Source organism: Sciurus carolinensis, chromosome 3 (genome assembly GCF_902686445.1).
Source record: "Sciurus carolinensis chromosome 3, mSciCar1.2, whole genome shotgun sequence".
Lineage (NCBI taxonomy): Eukaryota > Metazoa > Chordata > Mammalia > Rodentia > Sciuridae > Sciurus > Sciurus carolinensis.
The window spans coordinates 135,646,112-135,667,523 of NC_062215.1; the positions used below are offsets into that span (position 1 = coordinate 135,646,112).

At 33.2% G+C, this 21,412-nt stretch overlaps 1 protein-coding gene across 4 annotated transcripts in view; it reads right to left on the minus strand.

Annotated features, from left to right (window-relative positions):
* Calcrl (calcitonin receptor like receptor) overlaps positions 1 to 21,412 on the minus strand; it is a 98,906-nt gene that overhangs the window by 39,511 nt on the left and 37,983 nt on the right. For 2 of the 4 annotated variants that reach the window (XM_047545447.1, XM_047545444.1), the window contains 3 exons: positions 2,616 to 2,706; positions 2,347 to 2,435; positions 1,252 to 1,344 (listed from right to left, as the gene is read on the minus strand). In XM_047545447.1, coding sequence (XP_047401403.1) covers positions 1,252 to 1,302 — 51 coding nt within the window. In that variant the 5' untranslated portion in view covers positions 1,303 to 1,344; positions 2,347 to 2,435; positions 2,616 to 2,706. The remainder of the gene's footprint in view (positions 1 to 1,251; positions 1,345 to 2,346; positions 2,436 to 2,615; positions 2,707 to 21,412) is intronic. The other 2 variants (XM_047545448.1, XM_047545446.1) reach the window with 1 other exon arrangement.

A 21,412-nucleotide genomic window follows, 5' to 3' on the forward strand; every position in this document is an offset into this window, starting at 1 on the left:
CTCTGCCACTGAGCTATGTCCCCAACTGGAGACAATATTTTTTTAAAAACCAAATAACTCATTCTTCTCAAGAAGTCTGTAGAAATTGCCTAGATCAATATCATTTTTATTCATTCTTAAAATAAAAATCAGGTTTACACACTGTTTGTGGCCAAATGCAAAAGAAAGGGTCATAATTCATTAAATTACAGTAATCAGATTGTTAGAGAATTGCCTGCAGATAACCAATGTTGGCCTGTGCAGCTCTCTGGCAGCTCAATGGAAGGTGTGAGCTGAGGAAACAGGTCCTTTCTCTTGAATTCTAGTTAGTTTACCCAAGATAACATCTGAGAAGTGCAGAATTTATAAAGCTCTAGACTTGAGAATGTTTTGAAATGCAAATGCTAAGAATGTAGCATTGAGAAAATGAGGTTTTCTGTATTTTTCTTGAGTTTCTTTTAAGTCTCTGTAAGGTTTGCTTGGAAACACCACAGGAAATTCTTTGTTGGCATAGTTAGATGAGATTATGTAGCTTGGTTTGTCATACATATAATGAGATAAGAGATGAGTCATTGTTTTAATTTGAAGCAGAGAAAAATATAAATAAAGCATTTCTATAAATAAATAAATGTATGAAGTCTATGAGTCTTTTAGGACAGCAACTGAGTTTTTGTCATCTATCATATACTTCCACCTCTGGCCCCACATCCTCAGCACATATATTGAAAGGTGCGCAAGAGTATGTGCACACACACACACACACACACACATACCTGCCCCAAATGATTGCTAATTTGAGTGAATGAATGAGGAAAATAAAATACAATGCATGGTTCTGAATTGTCTTTCAGTCATTATTTCAATCAACTGACAGAATGAAGAGAAATCAATAAACTGGAATATGCTTTTTAAAAGATCTAACTCATAATGCACAAATCTGATTAAAAGTATTTTATACGCTATGCACATCTGTACTGTATAGAGCCATTCCATTTTTTTTTCCAAATCTAATAACTTTCTCTGGTATTTGACACATTTGTAACTTTGATCTTGCAAATTCTACCCCCTGGATCCAGGGTTGAATCATCCTATACCTGTCATTAGAACTAAAAGAACACATGGAAAGGGAGTAAATAATTGCTCTATTGATTGGATGGAAAATGTAATTAATTTATGCATAAGTAATAGCTTTACTTTTGTTATTGAATGTTATTAATTATAACTATGTTGGAAGTAAAATAGGGAGTTTAAATCAGAGGAATTTATACTTACCATAAAACAAGGCAAGAGAAACAGAAAATACTGGATATACTTTTTCTCCATTATCAGAGCCCAAATTAAATATGCTATGTAATATGAATCAAACTACAATGGAAAATGAAAGAAATAAAATTCATCAACATTATGAAATAAATATAGAGGGTTCTCAAAAGATTTACTTTATAGTTGCATAATTTTACTTTGGTTTGATTAATAGTATTGTTTATTACAAATGTTTAAGAGCACCATGATTTAAAGTACTAACTTACAAACAGGAAAGCTTCTTACATATATATTTTTGAGTAATTAAAAAACATCTTGCCTTTTTTGTTTCAACCAAAATTGGAATAAAATTATTAAAGTATCAAAATAAAGAACTTCAAGTGAACATTGTAACATAAATTTTGATAGCACATTTTATTATAAGAGTTTAACTTTATTTTCTATAAGTATTAGTCTAATTTATAATTTACTGATTTTATTGATTTAAGGATGAAATCTTGAGAATCAACATCCATGTCATTAAAATGTCCTTATGATTAGTAGAAATTATTCTTCACTATAGAAAACTAATTCTTTTTTAATCAGGAAATAAAAGTTTCCCTAAGTCATCTACATTATTGAAATAAGGTTACAGTAGATGGACCATATCAAATAAAAGTATTTGTAATGGTAGGGACAATTATGAGCTAATGAAAAATGACCTTTCAAATACCACCGCCAGCTTACTTCTAAGACAGATGTTGCTGAGATGTGATTCCCTATGTTTACTCCTCACAAGATTCAGGAGCAGCATACTATTTTTTATGAAAAATTAATTGTCCTGGTATAGCTATGGAATATAATATTCATTTAACCAAATATGTGAAAACTATTTTCAAGTTGAAAAAATTTCCTCAATAGACATTTAACATTCAACTATGAGCTTAGACTTAATTCTGTTAGGAAACCAGTCATGAGTTTTATTACAAAGCTAGGATCAAAATAAAAATTTAAAAACCTTTCCCATGTGGTCCTATGTTTTATTATTTTTATCACATTAAATAAGTATACAACACTAATCAGCACATAGAATCCATGCCATTGGTCACCCACACCAATACTCACCTAGAAGCAACTTTTCTTCTTAATTGTAGCAAATTCCAAATATTTTGTATTCTTTTATCAGCTATCCTTGGTTTTTATTATTAGGTGATCTTAACAAATATATAACCAAAAAGTCAGGTAACATTTTATTAATCTCAAATATTAAAAAATAGTGACATAATATATGAAAAACTATAAATTAAAGATTATGCAATTCAATAATTGATGAGTTGTTGTTTTAGTTTTTATTACATCTTACCATGAGAAAAATCTAATTTCCCAATACTTACGTGCACAATTGTCTCCAGACTCAAATCACATTTTATCTTGGATCGTATTTGACATTGTCCTGAAGACTTCCTTAAATCCGAGGGTCATGACCTAAAATATTGATTGATATTATAATAATTTACTATTATGTTAATGAACCAAACTTATTTCCATGATGGTTTGAATACTTCAAAGTAAATACTACTAAAATGATATTTTATTAACCTGTTCTAATTTCTAAAAATGTTTCACAATATATGTGCATTACTATAAAATAGCATATTCATTTTATGTAATTAATACCTCAGTATGATTTATAAAATATGTAAGAATACATTTGATCTGGAAGTGTACATATTTCTATAGGTAAATTATTTTAAGAATGGTTATGCTCTTTTCAAAAAAATTATCAAATTTTAGCATTTACATTTTTTCTTTTTTCATAGGAATCCTAAAATTTTTTTCCTCCAGGAATTTATAATTAGGAGAATATATCTATATTATATTTTTATCTATATGATTCTCAATAATCTTGCATCATATTGTTTTAAAAGTAAATTTTGTTATGCAATTTTCTTAGTAGAGCTTTAATTGTCATCCCATATTAATAAAAATGCTAATTTCCCAATACTTACAGGGGATTTTTGTTTGTTTTTGGTTTTTTGCATGTTTTTTATTGAAGAGAGTTTAACAGAGTATCACTCCTATCACTCTCATTAGCATGTGAGTGATAACATATTAGGCCTTTTGTAAAAGAATTATAAATTAAAGCTATTTACAATCCCTGATTAAATTCCACTCTTAAATGCATGTTTTCGCCTGGAACTAAGGAATGATATTGAACACCATAATTTTGTGATCATTAAAAACTTGAACTCTGTCATGACATCCTGGCAGCTTCTGACTTATGGTTTGTTTTCAGTTATGTTCTGTTTTCCTTGCAATATTATCAAATACAATAAAGGTATTTATCTTTATTTGATAGCTCAACATAAAAATATACTTTATAAATTCTGTGTACAAATCTCTTCTATATATTTGATTTTAAACTGATTATCTAAAATACTATCACATTCTTTATACTTACTCATTTTGCAAAACTGTATAATTTAATCCATAAAAAAGTATATGTATTTAAGTATTCAAATAAGACATAAACAAATATTACTATTTGGAAATCATGTTTTACTAATGATTGATAATTTACACATAAGTTGGGACTAAATTACTTTTAATAGGCACAAGGGCTCAAAAAATTCAAGGGGAAAGTGCTTCAAAAATCATATTTGGAAGTCTCCCAAACACAACACATTTGAGAAATTCTACCCATATTTGAGAAAAAATTTTTGCCTATCTATTAGATTTTAAAATCAGTGTTCCAAAAGTATTTCTGTGAAATATGTCTTAGTCACTCATCATCCTGGCACCAATAGTTGAAAAAGAAGTTATCAACTCACAAAGTATATATTCTACAAATACTTCAATATATGTAGCTTTCTTTCTTCCCCATCCCATAGTGATCCCGAAAATGTGCTATGCAGAGCAAGGTTGTATTTTGTACTTGTGCTGCATTTCTAATCAGGAAGGCAGATCTATAGCTCCTGAGTTTATCAAGGATAGAGCAGCAAATTTGGGTGATAGTCATTCTAACACAGAGTGGAACACCTGTACTCTCCATGAGATCCAGCAACATCCAATTCTCTAGGTGATCCTATCCTATTCTCTTAACTCATCTATTCTAAAAAGGATGTATCAAAGTTTCCCTGCTAGCAGACACTTGTAGTAAGTGGTCATTATGAAGGAATTTCCCCTTTCACCAGGGGCTCTCTAGGCCAGTTTTGGATGGATGGTGACTGGGCATGTGGATGATACCATTGCAAATAGAGCTGAAAGTCTACTTAGACTGAGTCTCTGGGTAGTAGAAATAATGCCAAGATTATTCTCAGAAGTATGTTTAACTGTATTCCTAGGTTTAAGTCATTGGCTCTTTGCATACTTCCTCTAAATGGTTCATTCTGTAAGTGGTTCTCTCTTCTACTTCAGCTTATTACAAATGTATCTTCACTAGAAAACATTTGATATTAACAAACTAAAGCCAAGAAACAAATGATTCTCAATCAATTTCAGATGTTAAATTATTTACTGACAATTTACGTGCATGTTACTTCATGAAATCTAGTAGTTTTCATTTAATTTTTTGGAAGAGGTCAAGTGAATAAAGAAGTCATTAAGTTATTTATTCTGCCAGTAGAGTTTCCCAGGGGTGCTAACATTTATTTAGTATGAAAAGAAACTTTTCAGAGCTGAGAAAATTCTAATTTATACTCCTAAGTGAATTTGTAATTGCAGTGGTACTAGTAGTAGTTTACTTTTATCTTGCTAGCTGCTAGTCTCACGGATTCTGTAAATTTTATTTTCCCTTCCCAAATTTAACAAAGTGGAAGACTTGATTCTACTGCTAAAAATAGGATCAGTTTCTTTATTGCACAAACAGAATAAAATAAATATTCTTATTTGTAAACATGCTCTATACTTTCCCACAAAATCTTCAACATCGGCATTTAAAAATTATTTATTTCATCATCACAAAAACTACTTTGAGAAATGAAAAATGTCTCAAAAACTGAAAGAACTTTTGAACTAAAAATGCATAGACAGGGGATGTAGCTTGGTGGAAGTATATTCATTAATATGTACAAGGTCCTGGGTGTTCCATCCCTAGCAGAGGGGGAAAGAGAAAGAGAGAGAGAGAGAGAGAGAGAGAGAGAGAGAGAGAGAGAGAGAGAGAGAGAGAGAGAGAGAGAGAGAGGTGTGACACAGAACTGCCTACTAACTCAAAACATTTTTTTTATTACCATTTTCTCAAACTACTATGATTCACCCTACAAGAATTTTTTTAATGAATTTAGTTTTTAAATTCAGAAGTTTTAAGAGGGCAATCTTTTGGTTCAATACAGTGTAACAGTATGTTTTATTCTACACAAAAACTTAGATGTTGTGATACTAACTTATCAGGATGTTGTGATATTAACATCAAAAAACAAAAATATAAATCCTGTACATGCAAACCAGAATATACGTTCCATTAAATTATTTTTCTTTATAATAATTATTTTTATTTGCCACCTAATCCTTATATTTAAAAGTTCACTCTAAGACTAAGAGAAAGAAAATTTTCATCTTCCACTCTTCCATTTCTGAAATGTCAGAATTTTATTGCCCCCAAGCCGTGTTCTTTATTCCATGTATTTATCCTGTCACTATAAATTTGGCTAACAGAAGCATTTCCCACACATACTAGTTTGCCATAGTATCCTGAACTTTCATGAGCAAAGATGAGGTATGCCTATCTAGTGCATGCCTTCCTTTACTTAGGGCTTATTATACAAGCTACATTTCTCCTGAATCAAAACAAAACAAAGGAAAAACAATCCTTTCTTATCCCCATATTCCACACCTGTATTGCAAACAACAGTTTCTTTTTTCTACACAATCTATCATAGGAAAAAAAAAAATGTCAAGGTGCAAAAATCTGGTTCCTTTTCATTTTATCCTCCCTGTTTATTTTTGGTAAAACCTCATTCTTTGTGGTAGAATTATTATTGCAAGTTACTAGCTGACTTCACTTCCAATAGAGTCTCTGAAAAAGAAATGAACGTGTAAAGTTTTGATGCCTCAAACATGGTCTGTGGTGTCCCTCACATTTTTAAGAAAGGCAAAATATGAACAGGCTTCTTTTTCTAAAGATCTGTTACTGATCAAAACAACAACAACAACAACAACAAAAAACCCTCAAACTATATTTCTTTTTTTTTAATGTTGTTTGAAACTTACATTGTTTTAGGCTAGAGAATTGTTTCTCAAAATGTGCCTTCATGGGCCACTTGAGTTAGAATCACCACACCCAAACCCCTCTGAATCAGAATATTTAGGAGAAAAACTTGGGAGTCCACAATTTTACTATGTACTCAAGGAAATCTTTGGCCCCTCAGAAAGCATGACAAGAATACATCATCCTTACTGCATCATTCTGAAACCTGAATATACTTACAATGATCTGTCTGTAGGTATTGACTATATTAAAAAGGAATATCTAGAATGAATCCATGAATCAATGCTCCAGGCAGGACTACTGTCCTAGAACTCCTAGAGCAAGCTATTTAAATATCTAGTTAAAAGCATATCATATAATCACATAATTATTTATTTATGTGTCTATTTTGCCATTAGATTGTGAACATTGAAAGAATAGGGCTGACATCATATTCTTATCTGTGGCTCCAAATTCTAGCAGAGTGATTGCAGAAAGAGGGCATAATGAAAGTGTTTTTGAGTGGATTATTTATCAAATGGATTTAATCAAATTGTAGAAACCTGATGTCTTTAGGTATTATGAAAGCTCCCAAGCATATTATAATTTTCTGAGTCATCAACAAAACAAAAAACAAAACAAACCAACAAAAAAACACAAACATTGCCTGGATTCCATTCCCAGAAATCCTGCATTTTGTTTGGGGTCCAGGGGTAAGCATTCATTTTTTCAAGTGTCCCTGGTGATTTCATTATGTAACTCAGGTTAAGTACCAGTGTTAGAGTTAGCAGATTCCTGAGGTAGGCAGAATAGTGGATGCTCCAATATTTGAGATCTTAAAGTTAGAAGCGGACCTGCGAAGAGTCCATCAGAAAGATGCAACAGAATAAGAGGAAGCAGAAGAGATTTGGAAACATGAGAAAACATGAATCCATTGTTAATCATTCTATGATATAGGAGTTCACATGCAAGGGCCCAAATGAGTCCTACAGTGCCTCCAACTTGACAGCCAACAAGGACATGGAGACCTCCGTCCTACAACCACAAGAACCGAATTCTGCCAACAACCCGAATGAATCTGCAGGTAGAGTCTCCCTCAGAACGGCCAAAGAGAAGGGAGCTCTGTCAATATTTTGATGTGGGCCTTGTTACACTTGAAACAGTATTGATCTGGAAAACAAAACTTCTGATCCGTAGAACTGTGAGATAATTAGTGTTTGTTGCTTTCAGCTACTAAATTCATGGTAATTTTTTATGACTGGGAGAAAAAACAAACACAAATTCTTATCTAATCAAAGTTATATTTTTCCATCAAATCTAAGGGGTGTCTTTCTGCTTCCCACCTAACCAGTCATTTCTCTGAACTTTAGATTATATTCTGTTCAGTGTAAGACAATCCCACAAACTAGCAGCGGTCATTCTAAGCTGGGTGTTTTGATAAAATCAACTCAACTTTATCCTGCTTGATTTACTGAATGAGAAAAATGATAATTGAATTTGATCTTTAATAGGGTTCTTTCTTTATTTTGATACTTGTTAGACGATGTACGCTAAAATCAAAGAAAGATAGCTTCAAATTCCAGGTCTTATGACACTTAGACTATCTAAACTGACTTCATAACCTGAAAATGGGTCTAAAAGTACTGGCTATTTTAGAAATTTGATGTCACTCATAAATGAGATAAAGTCAATGTCTTGCTCAGTTGATATTGCCTATGTTTTTTGTCATAACTCATTTTGCTGAATTGTTTTAGATATTAAATTATATGCTAGAGATAAAGAACTTATCTCCTAATAAGGACAAAATAAGCACTAGTTTATTATTTGTATCATTCTATAATTCTGTTAGTCATTATGATGTCAATTTCTAGTGAATGAGACAGATAGATCCAACATGCAAATATAAGTGATTTGGTCTTGGTCACAGAGATGTTAATGGCTGACTCCAATTTCAAAACTCAGATTCTCTGGCCTTTTGCCTTGTATTTTACTACTTTGGAGCATGGAGATAGTTTTTGGATAATCAAAATTATTCAAAATATTGGATACATTCTACTTTACTTATTCAATAAGTTTTACCTATCCATTTTCTCATTTAATTGTATTTTAATTCATTACATAAATTTGTACTTCTTTCTGCAGAATTTATTTTAATTCCTTTCCTTATTGATGTGGTCATGTGTGTTGGTTTTGTTGTTGTTTTGTTTTGTTTTGCATTTAACGTCCATTGGTAAATGCCTTGAAAACTCAGACTTGCCATTCTGGTAAGGTACCAAAACAAAAATTGCATATATTGTTTCAACTTTGAATGCATAAAAATACATTCAAATATTTTTAAAAATTCAATTAGTCATCCTACACTATTTATTGAGCATGTACTTTCTAGATTTTCAGTGAAACAGAAGTGAAGTCATGTTAGCAGGGTAAAATGTAAATTATGGTATCTTTTCTCAAAAATATCATATTGGAAAGATGATATTATGCTGATTTTACTGGCTTACTTCACTACTTTTAAATACTGTCCATAGAATGTATTCATAGGTTTTAATTAGGAATGGTTTCACCTACACCTAAAACATGAAATTGGTGTTGGGACTCAGTCATTCTATCAACTCTTAACAATACTCCCCAAAAGCCTTGTTTTTGAGAAGACACTTGAATTTAACTCCAAGTATTAAGGTTCACATGCTAAAAATATTAATATTGTTCCACAGATTAATGGTTGCTTTTTTAAGATGGAGGGGTGATGCATGATACCAGTTATAAGTAGAGGCAATATTTGTATTTCAAATACTAATTTGACTTTCTGATTTTTAAATCCAACTCACCATATATTAGCAAGTCAGGCAACTTCTATATGAATATTTTTTTTCATCTGTAAAACAGTTCCTGAACTTGAAAACTACTGAGAAAATTAGATAATGTCCATAACCTTCTTGGGACTCAGAAAATGCTAGCTATATTGTTGTATCACATTAAAATTTGTAGAAATATGTGTTAGTCAGCTTTGCTTTACTGTGACAAAATATCTGAGATAAATAATGTAAAAAAATTATTTAGGTTTTCATTTTCAAGGATTTCAGCCCATTTTACTTAGCCCAATGACTTTGGATAAATGGCGAAGCTAAATATTATGACAGGAAACATATGGTGGGACAAAGTGGCTCACATGATGGCAGCAGGAAATGAAAGAGACAGAAAGAAGAGAATGAGAAAAAGAAGCTAAGTTCCCACTCTCCCCTTCAATGACTTATCCTTAAGGACCTCACTTCCTAAAGGTTGTACCACCTCCCCAAAGTTCCACAAGCTGGCAACTGAGTTTTTAACACACAACCTTTGGGAAGCATTTAAGATCAGAACCATAACAAAATATAAGTAAGCTTATACATGTTCTCATTTACCTGCCATATTTTCGATAGCATTGTAGTGAAAAATTAATGCTTTATTTCAAGAAGGTGATCATTTTACATTTGTAGTTTTTTTATCTTTTGCAGAAATAATATGGCAGTTTACTATTCTTTCATTTACGTAGTTATAAAACAATCAAATAGAGCAGACATTAAGCATATTCCCAGATATGATATCAATGTGGTTAATATAGCTACACATTTCCTAATATTAAGCCTACATAAACTGGAGCATTAGCAAATTTTTGTTCATATCATAATCAAACTGTGACAGTTTAAAGAATAAAGCATGATAATCCTATCAAAAATAAGACATAAACCCTCTAAGATTTGACTTTAATTTAAAATGGACTACAATAGCATTTACTAACACTACTGGAACAACGAAAAGCTCACATTGACTCCATGCTGACTTGTTATCTAATGAGCATTCCAGGTTGGATAGTTGAATAACTATTAAAGAGAGATAACTTTGTGATTAAGTTTGGGATTTCATTTTACACTCTGAAGTACTTACTCATGGGAATAATTTTCCCATTGTGGGCATAATTAGCCATTTTCCGGTGATTTTGGTCACTCTTTTTATTTGAAAGAGGCAAGTGTCCAAATATCAACCCAATTACCTAACGGTGGGAGGGAACTTGAAAAAAAATTCTTTGTACTTGATGGAACACTCTCCCTCCAGGAGATCTAATATGGAAAGAATTAATTGCTCATAAAACACAGAAACAAAACACATCTTTCCAGTTCTTTGGACTAAAAGTTTGTACATATTTCCCATCTATAAAGTCAGGTGTAAAACTCTAGGTGGGAAACCTATTTTCTTCCACCAACAATAATTTTAGAAAAAAAAATTAATTTTTTAAATTTTTATTGTAACTGAAACAAAAATCATGCATATTTAGAGGGTACCCTGTGATATTTTTCTTTATGTATACATTGTGTAATGTTCAAATCAGGGTAACATATCTATCTCCTGAAATGTTTATCATTTCCTTTAGGTGCAAACATTCAAAATTCTTACTTCTAGCTTTTTAAAATATATATACCATACATTGTCATTATCTATATTCATCCTGTGCAACAAAACTCCAGAGCTTTTTGCTCCTATCTAAACATAACAGTGATAACTGTTCATACCTGATGATCAAACTTACACAGCGTCTCCATAGCACCTGCTCCCACAGTCTCTGGTAACCACTATTCTATGAGATCAACATTTTAAGTTCTACATGTGAATGAGCTCATGTGGTACATGTCTTTCTATGCCAGTCTTCTTTCATGTAACATAGGGAATTCCAGAGAAAATGTACAATTCTGCTAGAATTTTAATTTAAATCTATGATCTAAGTTTAATTTTAGTCTATGATCAAAGCTATGGTATTCCTGTCACATGGAGCTTTTCAATCACTTTCAAAAGAAAATTTATACCTACTAGTACATTTTAACATACATAAGAAAATACAGGAATTCTGTTGGTACATCTATTTTTCCCTGGTTAAAAAAAAAAAAAAATTTTCCTATGGGGAATCTGTTCCCTCAGGTTCAAGTGAGACCACCTTCCAGGTAATTGAAGTGGGAAGTGACTTAAGTCTGGTCAGACTAACACACTTCTCTGATTTAGACTGGTTTAGTCATGGACATGTAGTTTGAGCTACACCATGGGAATTGTCCCTGGCATATTTCTATCAGTGTTATCAAGGATGATTTCCTCTTTCTCCTGGGGTTGCAAAGTAAGTAGTGCATGGTTATCAGGTTATTCATCCTTCTTATCATATGTAAAAAACCTATTTAAAAAATGGAGCCAAAAAGAACAATTAGCTGAGATTTGAGGATTGGTAGACATTTGTATGACATTATTAGAGCTCTTGAATGTGTCCATATTTGAAGTCAACTACAACTCTGGAATTACTCATCAATATAACTGTTAAATTTCATTTTGTAGCCAAAGCATTCATGACTAACATTTTGAAGAGTGCTGGTGTACTGATTTGGGTTCAACCCCAAAAGTGTGAGGCTTTGGGTTCAAACACCAGTAAAACACACACACACACACACACACACACACACACACACACACACATTCACACAAAAACAAATTAGAAAACCACCACAAAAATACTAATGACTTCAATGAAAGTGAAAGAAATTGTCCCATTTTTAAAAGTATCTCTACCCTTGGACCTGGGATGTAGCTAAGTGGTACAGAGTTTGCCTAACATTCAGGAGAGTCCGGGTTTTGATCCAGAAAACCGGAAAAAGAATAATTTGCTCAATGGGAGAAAATATTTGCAAATCACATATTTGATATGGATATTTATCTAGACCATACAAAGAACTCTTACTACTCAATAATAAGAAGTTAAACAACACAATTAAAAATGGGCAAAGGATCTGACAAATGACCCATAAGCACTTGAAAAAAGACTCAACAATATTAGTCATCAGGAAAATACAATTCAAAACCACAATATGATACTACTTCATACCCACTAGAGGGTTATGATTAAAAAAATACAATAAGAGTGTAAGAAAGAATGTGGGGAAACTATAACCTTCATACATTGCTGGCAGAAATGTAAAATATTGCAACAACTTTGGAAATCACCTCAGCTCTTTGGCTAAATATTAGTTATAATATGACCCAGAATTGTACCTCTAAAAATACACTCAAGAAAAAATTAAAACATATATCCAAACAAACACTTGTACATGAAAGTTCTTAGAATCACTGTTCTTAATAGTTGAAAAGTGGGAATAACTCAAATGTCCATCAATTGGTGAAAGGATAAATAATATGTGATACATCCATACAATGGGAATATTATTTGGCGATAAAAGAAAGGAGTATTAATGCCTGCTACGGAATGGATAAACTTCATTAATATGCTAAAAGTCAGTCAAGAAAACCAATATACTTTATTGTGAAATGTCCAGAGTATACAAATCTATGTAAATGGAGATTATACTAGTAATTGCCTGGGACTGAGGGAGGATGGCCATGGGTGATTGCTAATGGGCACATGGATCCTTCTCTGGGTGATGCACTGTTATAAAAATAGATTGTGGTGTTAATTGCACATCCCCATGAATAGACTAAAACCATTGGACTGTGCACTCTTTTACAAAATGAGTGAAATATGTGTTATGTGATTTATATATTAATAAAACTGTTTAAAAATCAATTAATGCAAAAGAGGCATGTATATCTAAGGAAGAATTAAGCTGATCAGAATATCCAGTCCCTTCTCCACTCTCCTTTGTTTGAGACAGGTAATATTCATGTTATAAAACAGTACTAATGGATCAAAATATTTGCTAAGCTTAAGTACAGCATATCATGAATATAAAAGCTGAATTTTTCCTTCAGTTGGACGTATTATTCCATGCTTAACAACAACAAAAAATAACAAATTTTACATGTATAAAATTGTATGGATTTGTGAAGAAAACTTTTCCACATTGGTTGTATTATTCCATGCTTAACAACAACAAAAATTAATGAATTTTACATGTATGAAATTGTATGGATTCGTGAAGAAAACTTTTCCACAAAATTTGTTTTTTTCAGAACCTATTTTTCATTCATGGGCAAAATATTATATTTTCTTTTATAAATAAACTTGCATTTGTAAAAAAACCCATTACATTTTGTTGAGGCAAAATTGCTAATTATACACTTTAAAAATTCCCCTTAGGCTTACACGGAATCTGTCATTGCTTATCTTTTTCTTCTGCCAACGCTTTCATTTTTCACACTTTTAGAGTTCATTTAATTTCCATACTACAGTGGAAAACTGATAACTTATGTGCAAATTGTAGATTTGTCATTACATTTGCGATAATTTAATTGTTATTTGAACAACAATGTATTGTCACAGGAGAAATATGAGCAAGAAGGAAAAGAGAAAATAGTGAATTTTGCTTCATTGTTGGAAATTAACCCAGGTTAGAAATTTTGCATCCCAATAATTTCTTTTCTCTGGAGTTATTACAAGACAAGAAGGGAGGTCAGAAGTTAAAAAAAAAAAAAAATCAAGAAATCAAGGAAGGAAGAAAAGAGGAGGGAGGAAGAGAAAGGGAGAGGGTAGTAGGAGGCAAGGAGAAGCAGAGAGAAGGAAGGAAGAGAGTGGGGATGGAGGAAGGGAGAAGAAAAAGCAATGCATTTCCATGGTAAACACACATTTTATTTAAAATAATGCCTGCTATTTTTATTAAAAAGCCAACAAAATGATAATATCGAATTTGTTCTTCAATAGTGTGAGGAATAGAAAGTCCAGTGGTCCATTTTCAGAATATAGTATTTAGCCTTAAATGAAAAATTGGGATGTAAGAAAGGCAGCCAGAGGACAAATCGAGCAGAAAGGACAGTTACAATAACACCATAGCTTGTGGATGTGGCAGATCTGAAGTGCAGGTACCTGAACAGTCCCTTGACACTGAGGAGGTGGGGGAAGTGATTGGCCTGACCAAAAGAGAGAGAAATCTCTCCATTAAGAAAATCGCATTCTGCTATCATGTATAAATAAAGAGAACAAACAATAAAAAAATAAATAAAATTTAAAAAATAAAAATATTTCAAAACATTCCCCCCAAAACAAAAGAAGCAGAAACTTAGGTAAAGAAGTAGAGCTGCATTCATATGTCAGAGTGCATTCACCCCAAGAAGACTTGCCCACCACAAGAGAACAAAGGGAGGTAGGAAAAACTGAAGGAGTATTTCTTTAAATAATCCATTATGAGACAGTAACATTCGGGAAGACTGTAAACCCTCAGTACTCAGTTAAAGAGGAACCACAGGGGAGGGACATTGTACTCTAGGAGATGTTATACCTAATCTGTGTGTGCCTGCTCCCTCTCGACACTGGGTCTTGCAGGACAAGCGACGTTGCAAGACCATCACTAAAGCAAAGCCTGGTTTTTTGCTGTATCTTGTATCTCCTAGTCTATTCTTTGGGTTTGGACAGATGAGTGTGTTTCTCAAAATAGTGACTCATCTTTTTACATCTATTGAATTAATTCTTAGTATTTTCAAATATATTTGTGTATTGATTCATTTATCAAAATAAATTTATATAGAACCCAGTATGTTCCAAAGGTTAGTTAATAACAGGGATCCAGAAATCCCATGATTTCTGCTTCAGTTACAACATTGCAGGGGGATAAATAAGTGTCAGTATGAATAACAAAGATTTACAGGTTGTCAAGAAATATTTTAGGGTCTAATTGATTATATGAAATGATGCATTTTATGTAGGTAACATACATGAGTGAGTGTGAGGGGCAGTGAGAAAGAGGGGGAGAGAGAAAGTTGAGTGTGTGAGAAAGATCTTTATAGAGAACGTGACGTTATGTGGAGTCTGGAAGTGCCAGGTGTCGAGAGATTCAGGATGAGACTTCCCAGGAAGGTGGGAGCTATTTAATGATGAAATCTTCTGTCATAGAGAAGAGTTTTGATTTAATGTTCTAGTTTAGAAATTTATATTTGAATGACTACTCTGACTTACTGGTAGTGGTAACCAGGTGTGCAGTGTTAAAGTTGGTCTGGATACAATGAAAGAGTCCCTGATGCAATGATGTCTGCCAGGGGCACCATCTAGAGAAGGGATGACATGTAGCTATAGGTTTGCTAACCTATTGCAAAAGATGAAAAATAATCATAGGATATTGTATATATATATCATATATTAAATATATAATAATATATCATAATATATATGAATAATAATTATGGGATATTATACATATTGTATATAATATAATAATATATTTCAATATATATATAATATATATATAATAGCACAACATGATAAGATATTCATTTTAGAAACAAAGGGGGATTAATTCAAAGACAGAGGTAAGAACTGTTGTAGAGACAGTAGAACTCTTCTGCAAGTAATTGTAAGAATATAAGGCAAAGAAATAATCATGAGGGCTAAAACTAGGACTAGCAATGGGAATGGAGAGTTCTTTGGACTGAATATTTGTGTTTCCCCAACCCATTTATATGGCAAAGCCCTAATACTGACTGAATGTTTGTGTCCTTCCCATTTACATGTTAAAGCTGTAAGTCTTGATATGATATGTTGGTATTTGGAGATGGAGCCTTTGAGAGGTAATTAGTAGATGAAGTAATGAGGATGGTGCAACCATGATAAGATTAATGACCTTAAAGAAGAGGAAAAGACAAGAGATTGTGTGTGTGAGTATGAGTGGGTGGGTGTGCACTACCAAGGAAAGATCACAGAGGACATAACCTTGTCCTTAGCAAGAAACCAGTCATGATGTCACCCTAATCTCACATTGGTTGCCTCTAGAAATTCATTGTTAGCCTATGATAATTTATTTTAGCAACCCAAACTAAGAGAGAAAAGCAGATTTAAAGACAGAATTATTAAAACTTTTTCATTTACAAGAATGTGAGAACTTGGTAACCATAGGAAACGTAAAGAGGTTCCCAACTCTATCATGATGTGTGTCTGGGTGGATTCCATCACTCATATAGCAGAAGAAAGTGCTAGTGCGTAATACCTGAGTGCCATTCAGACATCCTGAAGAAGAGCTATGCAGGAGTGTTTGTCTTCATAGTTCTAGAGATCAGCAAAGGAGTACCCTGACATGGGAAGTTCATGCTCATCACCTTATACTAGAATATTAAAGAAAGGTGACATTTTGCCCATAAAGACCTGTTGCATTGAGTAGGGAGAAAAGTGTACATGTGAATGAAATTAGAGCACATCTCAAAACATTCGTGTTTAAAAATTCAAAGTAGGAATGCATATTGGCAGAGAACGGAGAGTTGCAGCTTTCTAGGGATGAAGAACTAGAAATACAAAGGCATGGCTTCAGGAACAAGTGAGGCTGTGTGAAAGGTAATGGCATCAGCCCTTGAGGAACTTGAGATTCTTTGGGGAAGTAAGGAGTAGAAACCTGTGTGTGTGACTTCAGGCATTTGCTAGACACTATCCCATGACGCACTCTGTGGACTGCTGTAATTAAGCACATACCAAACACAGCATATTTTTAATTATTTACTCCTGTGACTAAGTCTGGGTTGTAATTTAAAAATAGATATTCCAGTGCAAAAGGAGTTGCACAGGAAGGTGCTCCTTGCTGAATTAAGCTATGCTTAAGTGAGAACTGCCGCTTAAGGACAACACGTTCCCTGTGAAAAGGATGGCAAACCCATTTCGGAGAGTCCAACCTTTTCGGAGTGCTATTATCAACTCAATTGTATGTTTTTTCCTGTTGCACAAACATGTTCCCAAAAGACATTTAAAATAGCTTTCTTTCCTGCTAAACTGTTGTGCCAAGCACTTTTTCTGATTCTCAGCCTTAACTGGAGCAGGATGTGTTAAATAAAAAAAAATGCCCTGTCACGCTTGACAGGGTTTAATAGGCCTTAACAACAACAGGGAAAGATTTTCCTAATCTGACTGTCCCCTCCCTCGCTGAATGTTAGGACAGTGCATTTTCCTCAAAATGCAAATTATCCTGAAGAAACTAAAGAAGCAACACCTTTCCCCAAAGACACCATGCTAAATGGAGACATCTAGTGAAAATCTGTCCAGCAAAGTAGATTTTTTCCTAAGTATAAGAGAAAAATTACAACAGAAAATAAATCTTTTTAGTAACAGTAAAACAAAACAAAACAAACCTTAAAGAAATTAAATTATGCCATGCCTCTAAGTCCTAGCTACTCAGGAAACTGATAGGGAAGTACCATTTGAGACCAGCCTGGACAATACAACTAGACCCCATTTTATTAAAAAATAAATTAATTAATCATTTGGAATTTTCCCCTAGGATCTAAAAAGTTCTCTCTCTCTCTCCATCTCTTCTCTCTCTCTCTCTCTCTCTCTCTCTCTCTCTCTCTCTCTGTGTGTGTGTGTGTGTGTGTGTGTATGTGTGTGTTTAAGAGCAAATACATAATACAATATCCTAAGGTTTGTGTTGATCATGTCAAAATGTACCCCATGCATTGCTGGGTTATTTCTGAAACTGCAGAAATGTGTAGCTTATAGTACAATGTGTGTCTGTCTTTCCAGTAAAAAGTTTTCTTGACAAAAGCCTTTCAGACTTGCAAAAACAATGGAAAGAGAGAGAGAGAACCACCATCTGATAGATGCTTTGATGGAGTCTGGCTGGAAAATTCACATGAAGCTTTCTGCAGCAGGAGTCAGTACAGTTGTCTGAATATTATGCCACTTGCAGCAGCAGATAATGATAACCTAAATGATAACAGTAGGGGACTTATACTTGGGGAAAAAAGGAAAACAGTAGAAAGTGAAATGCAGGACAGAGAGCACAGATTTTGCACAGAATGGCTCTTGTTTTGGATGCCAGCTAAGGTGCCTGCTAACTGGGAATGAATGTAGACAGTAACCTAACCTGCAACCTTTCCCTTGGTTTCTTAAGCTCTAGGACGCGAATAGGCATGGTACGTGCATGTAGTTATGATGTGAGGGTAAATGCGATAACCTCCACGCTCCCCTCTCACAATGTTTGGGACATGATAACTGCTCAATACTAAGTGCTGTCTCTCCCCACAGAAGAAAGGGAACATCTTGAATTGCTTTAATTGGTCCCAGTTACAAGACTTGTAATTTTGAGTAAATACATGAATGTTTAACAATGCCAACTTTAAAGGAAAGGCTTTAAAGGAAAACTTTATGGCAAAGGGATGGAGATACAACATATTCAAGAATGAGTTAGGATGGCATTGTCTCTCTTATCACTTCTTCTCTGACCAAAACAATGTTGTTCTGTACACATAAACTGCTGAGGTGAAGTCTTCTATGCTCAGGCACAAACACAGCCTCTAAGAAGATTTTTAATTTCCTTTAACTTTTGTTTTTATTTAAATAGCTTAATCAGCTTCTGGATGGAAAAAAAAAAAAAGTCAGTGAAACTGAAGGTGCTAGATACATTATTACCTGCAAATAGCAGGGGGTTATTAGTTGGAGATAATTTGGTAGAAAGAGCTAAAATGCAAATGGTCAAGGAGAAAGAAAAAAATCTGCAGTAGTTAAGCATGGGGGAAAGGCCAGCAGGTTAGAGGAATGACTGCCAAGTTCCTGAGCATATGAGAAATGGGGAATAACCTGAGATAATTTGTTCGTACAATGTGCATACTCCTAATTAGGCTATTTAAGTACTGAGTGTGTCTGTATATAGTTGTGTGCGTGTGTGTGTGTGTTCATCCATGTGCACGCTGTGTTTGTATGCATGTGCTTGAATCATTTTGCATGTTAATATAAAATAGTATCTATATGTGGCTGTGAAGTCCTGGGCTTTATCACCTACATGGAATGTCTGGTCAAAACTTGAACTAGATTACCCCACCACCATGCCTAGCAAGGAAAGCAACAACACCAGCAGAACCCATGTGTGTGAAAATCACGTTTGCCACCTCAGATGACTTGTCAAGATCAAGAAAGACTCAATATCTTGTTCAACAATATTCTTTATATTTTGGTGTAGCTGCCACTATTCCGTGAAAATTATTTGTAAGAAAACATGCACCTTTAAAAATTGGAAACAAATTCTTTAAGTAGTAAAGGTGTACAGAATAATCAATTCACATTTTAAATTTAAATTTCCTGTGAAAAATCTTCATCAAGAAATATTGAGAGAATTCTCATTTTGTAGGAGGTGAGGTACCAGTTAGGAAAAGAGAGGCAAATTAAAAAATAAACATTAGGTAAAGGAGGAAGTATTGAGAACCTAACCTTTATTTATTTATTTATTTTTATGTATGGCCTTTAAACTAATCATTGCGTATAGTTAAACAGTTGGTATTTAAAAGACCAATAAATGTCTGGGTAAAGATGTGGTTTATTGACATTTGTGGTGTGTGTTCTTATTATGTTTGTGTTTGTAGATGAGAAAAAGCAGGACTAAACTGTTAAAACAGGACAGTTTGACCAAGTTTATTTCCTATAAGAGAAGGAGTAATAGAATCAACGTCTAAAATGCATAAATTTGCCATTCAACATAAAATCTTTAGCCATTCAATATCGAATCTTCTGGGGGGTGTGAATAATGGGGATTGAACACAGGGACACTTTAACACTGAGCTGCATTCCCTACTTCTTTTTTTTTTTTTTTTTTTTTTGAGGCAGGTTCTAGCTAAGTTGCCCAGACTGGATTTGAACTTGCCATTCTCCTGCCTCAGCCTCCCAAGGAGCTGGGATCACAGGTATGTGTCATTATGCCCAACTGACAAATCTTTAGATGGATGTATGAAAAGAACATTTTGGCAAATAGAACTATTCTGTACAATCATGTTAATAATGCTCTGTAAAGACTTTGACAATTGCCTGCCTTTTTAAAACTTAGCTTTGACTTTATCTGCCCCAGGAAACCTTATTGGAACTACTCTTTTCTTCAGTTTCACTCAACATTTTGCCTACATTACATACAGGCTGAATGCATCTTCACTATGCACCCTCTCTGTATAGTATCACACAAGATGATGATGATAACAGCTGCTTTAAAATTTTTTATCTGTTGATGGCATTTGCTGTGTTACCTTACTAGTCATTGTCCCCAGGGAATCACTTACTAAGCATTATTATTACTACATTTTAAGTGAATAAATAAATGAAATAATTATACTTTTACAAAATATGTGTGCACAATCATAATAATTAACATTGTTTAAATACTTTACAAAAAATGACCACAATAATTCATAGGTATTCATGGTGACTGAAGACTAGTTAAGATGATTCCTTTTGTACATGTATAAAATAAAGAAAAAATACTTAAACTTCTCAAAAGAAAGACTTTGTCATACTTGTGGAGAACATAAAAAAATAGAAGATAATATCATAACAATCATAATGGGAAGATTTTGAACATTTTCAGATGAACATTTTCAGATGAATTATCTTTTTTAATTCATCATAGTACACATTTCAAAACTTTTGTCGCATATTTTTACCTGTTAATCCCCCCCCAAAAATCATTTGACTTTGACCTTTATGTTATGAGAGGAAAAAAAATCCAATTTTAAAAATAAAACAAAAAGTCTTTGGATATAAGGTAAGAACTAAGTTGCTGAAGAATATAAATACACAAAGCTTTGACATTAAAGCTTTCTTTAGCAACAGACGTGTATTTAAGTAACGTGTTACATTTTAAAAATTCAAACAGCATTACATTGAATATGCATAAATCCAGGTTCTAATTTTAACCAAACCTGGGGATTACAGAGGAGACAGAAGGGAGTCTATTCTAGCAACAACAGGTGTGATCTTAAGGCTTCTTGCCCATGCTACATTAAGTTTTCTAATATCTCCACCTCCACATATTATTTTGGTTTGTTACCAAGCAAGCTCTATATAACTTGAGCAAAACTACATATCTTGTTTTTTTTTTTTAATTGTAATCATAGGGTGTTACACTAGATTCCCTTTTTTCTTCTTTAATTCTATTTTCTAAGAAAAAAAATATATATCTGTCCCATCTAAGACATGTGTATTAATGCAAATTTATTAAGTACTGAAGTCCAAACTAAAAGGAACGTTTCCCATAAATTTACTTCAGATTATACACGCAACATATTACACTGTACAACAGATTGCTATTTTCA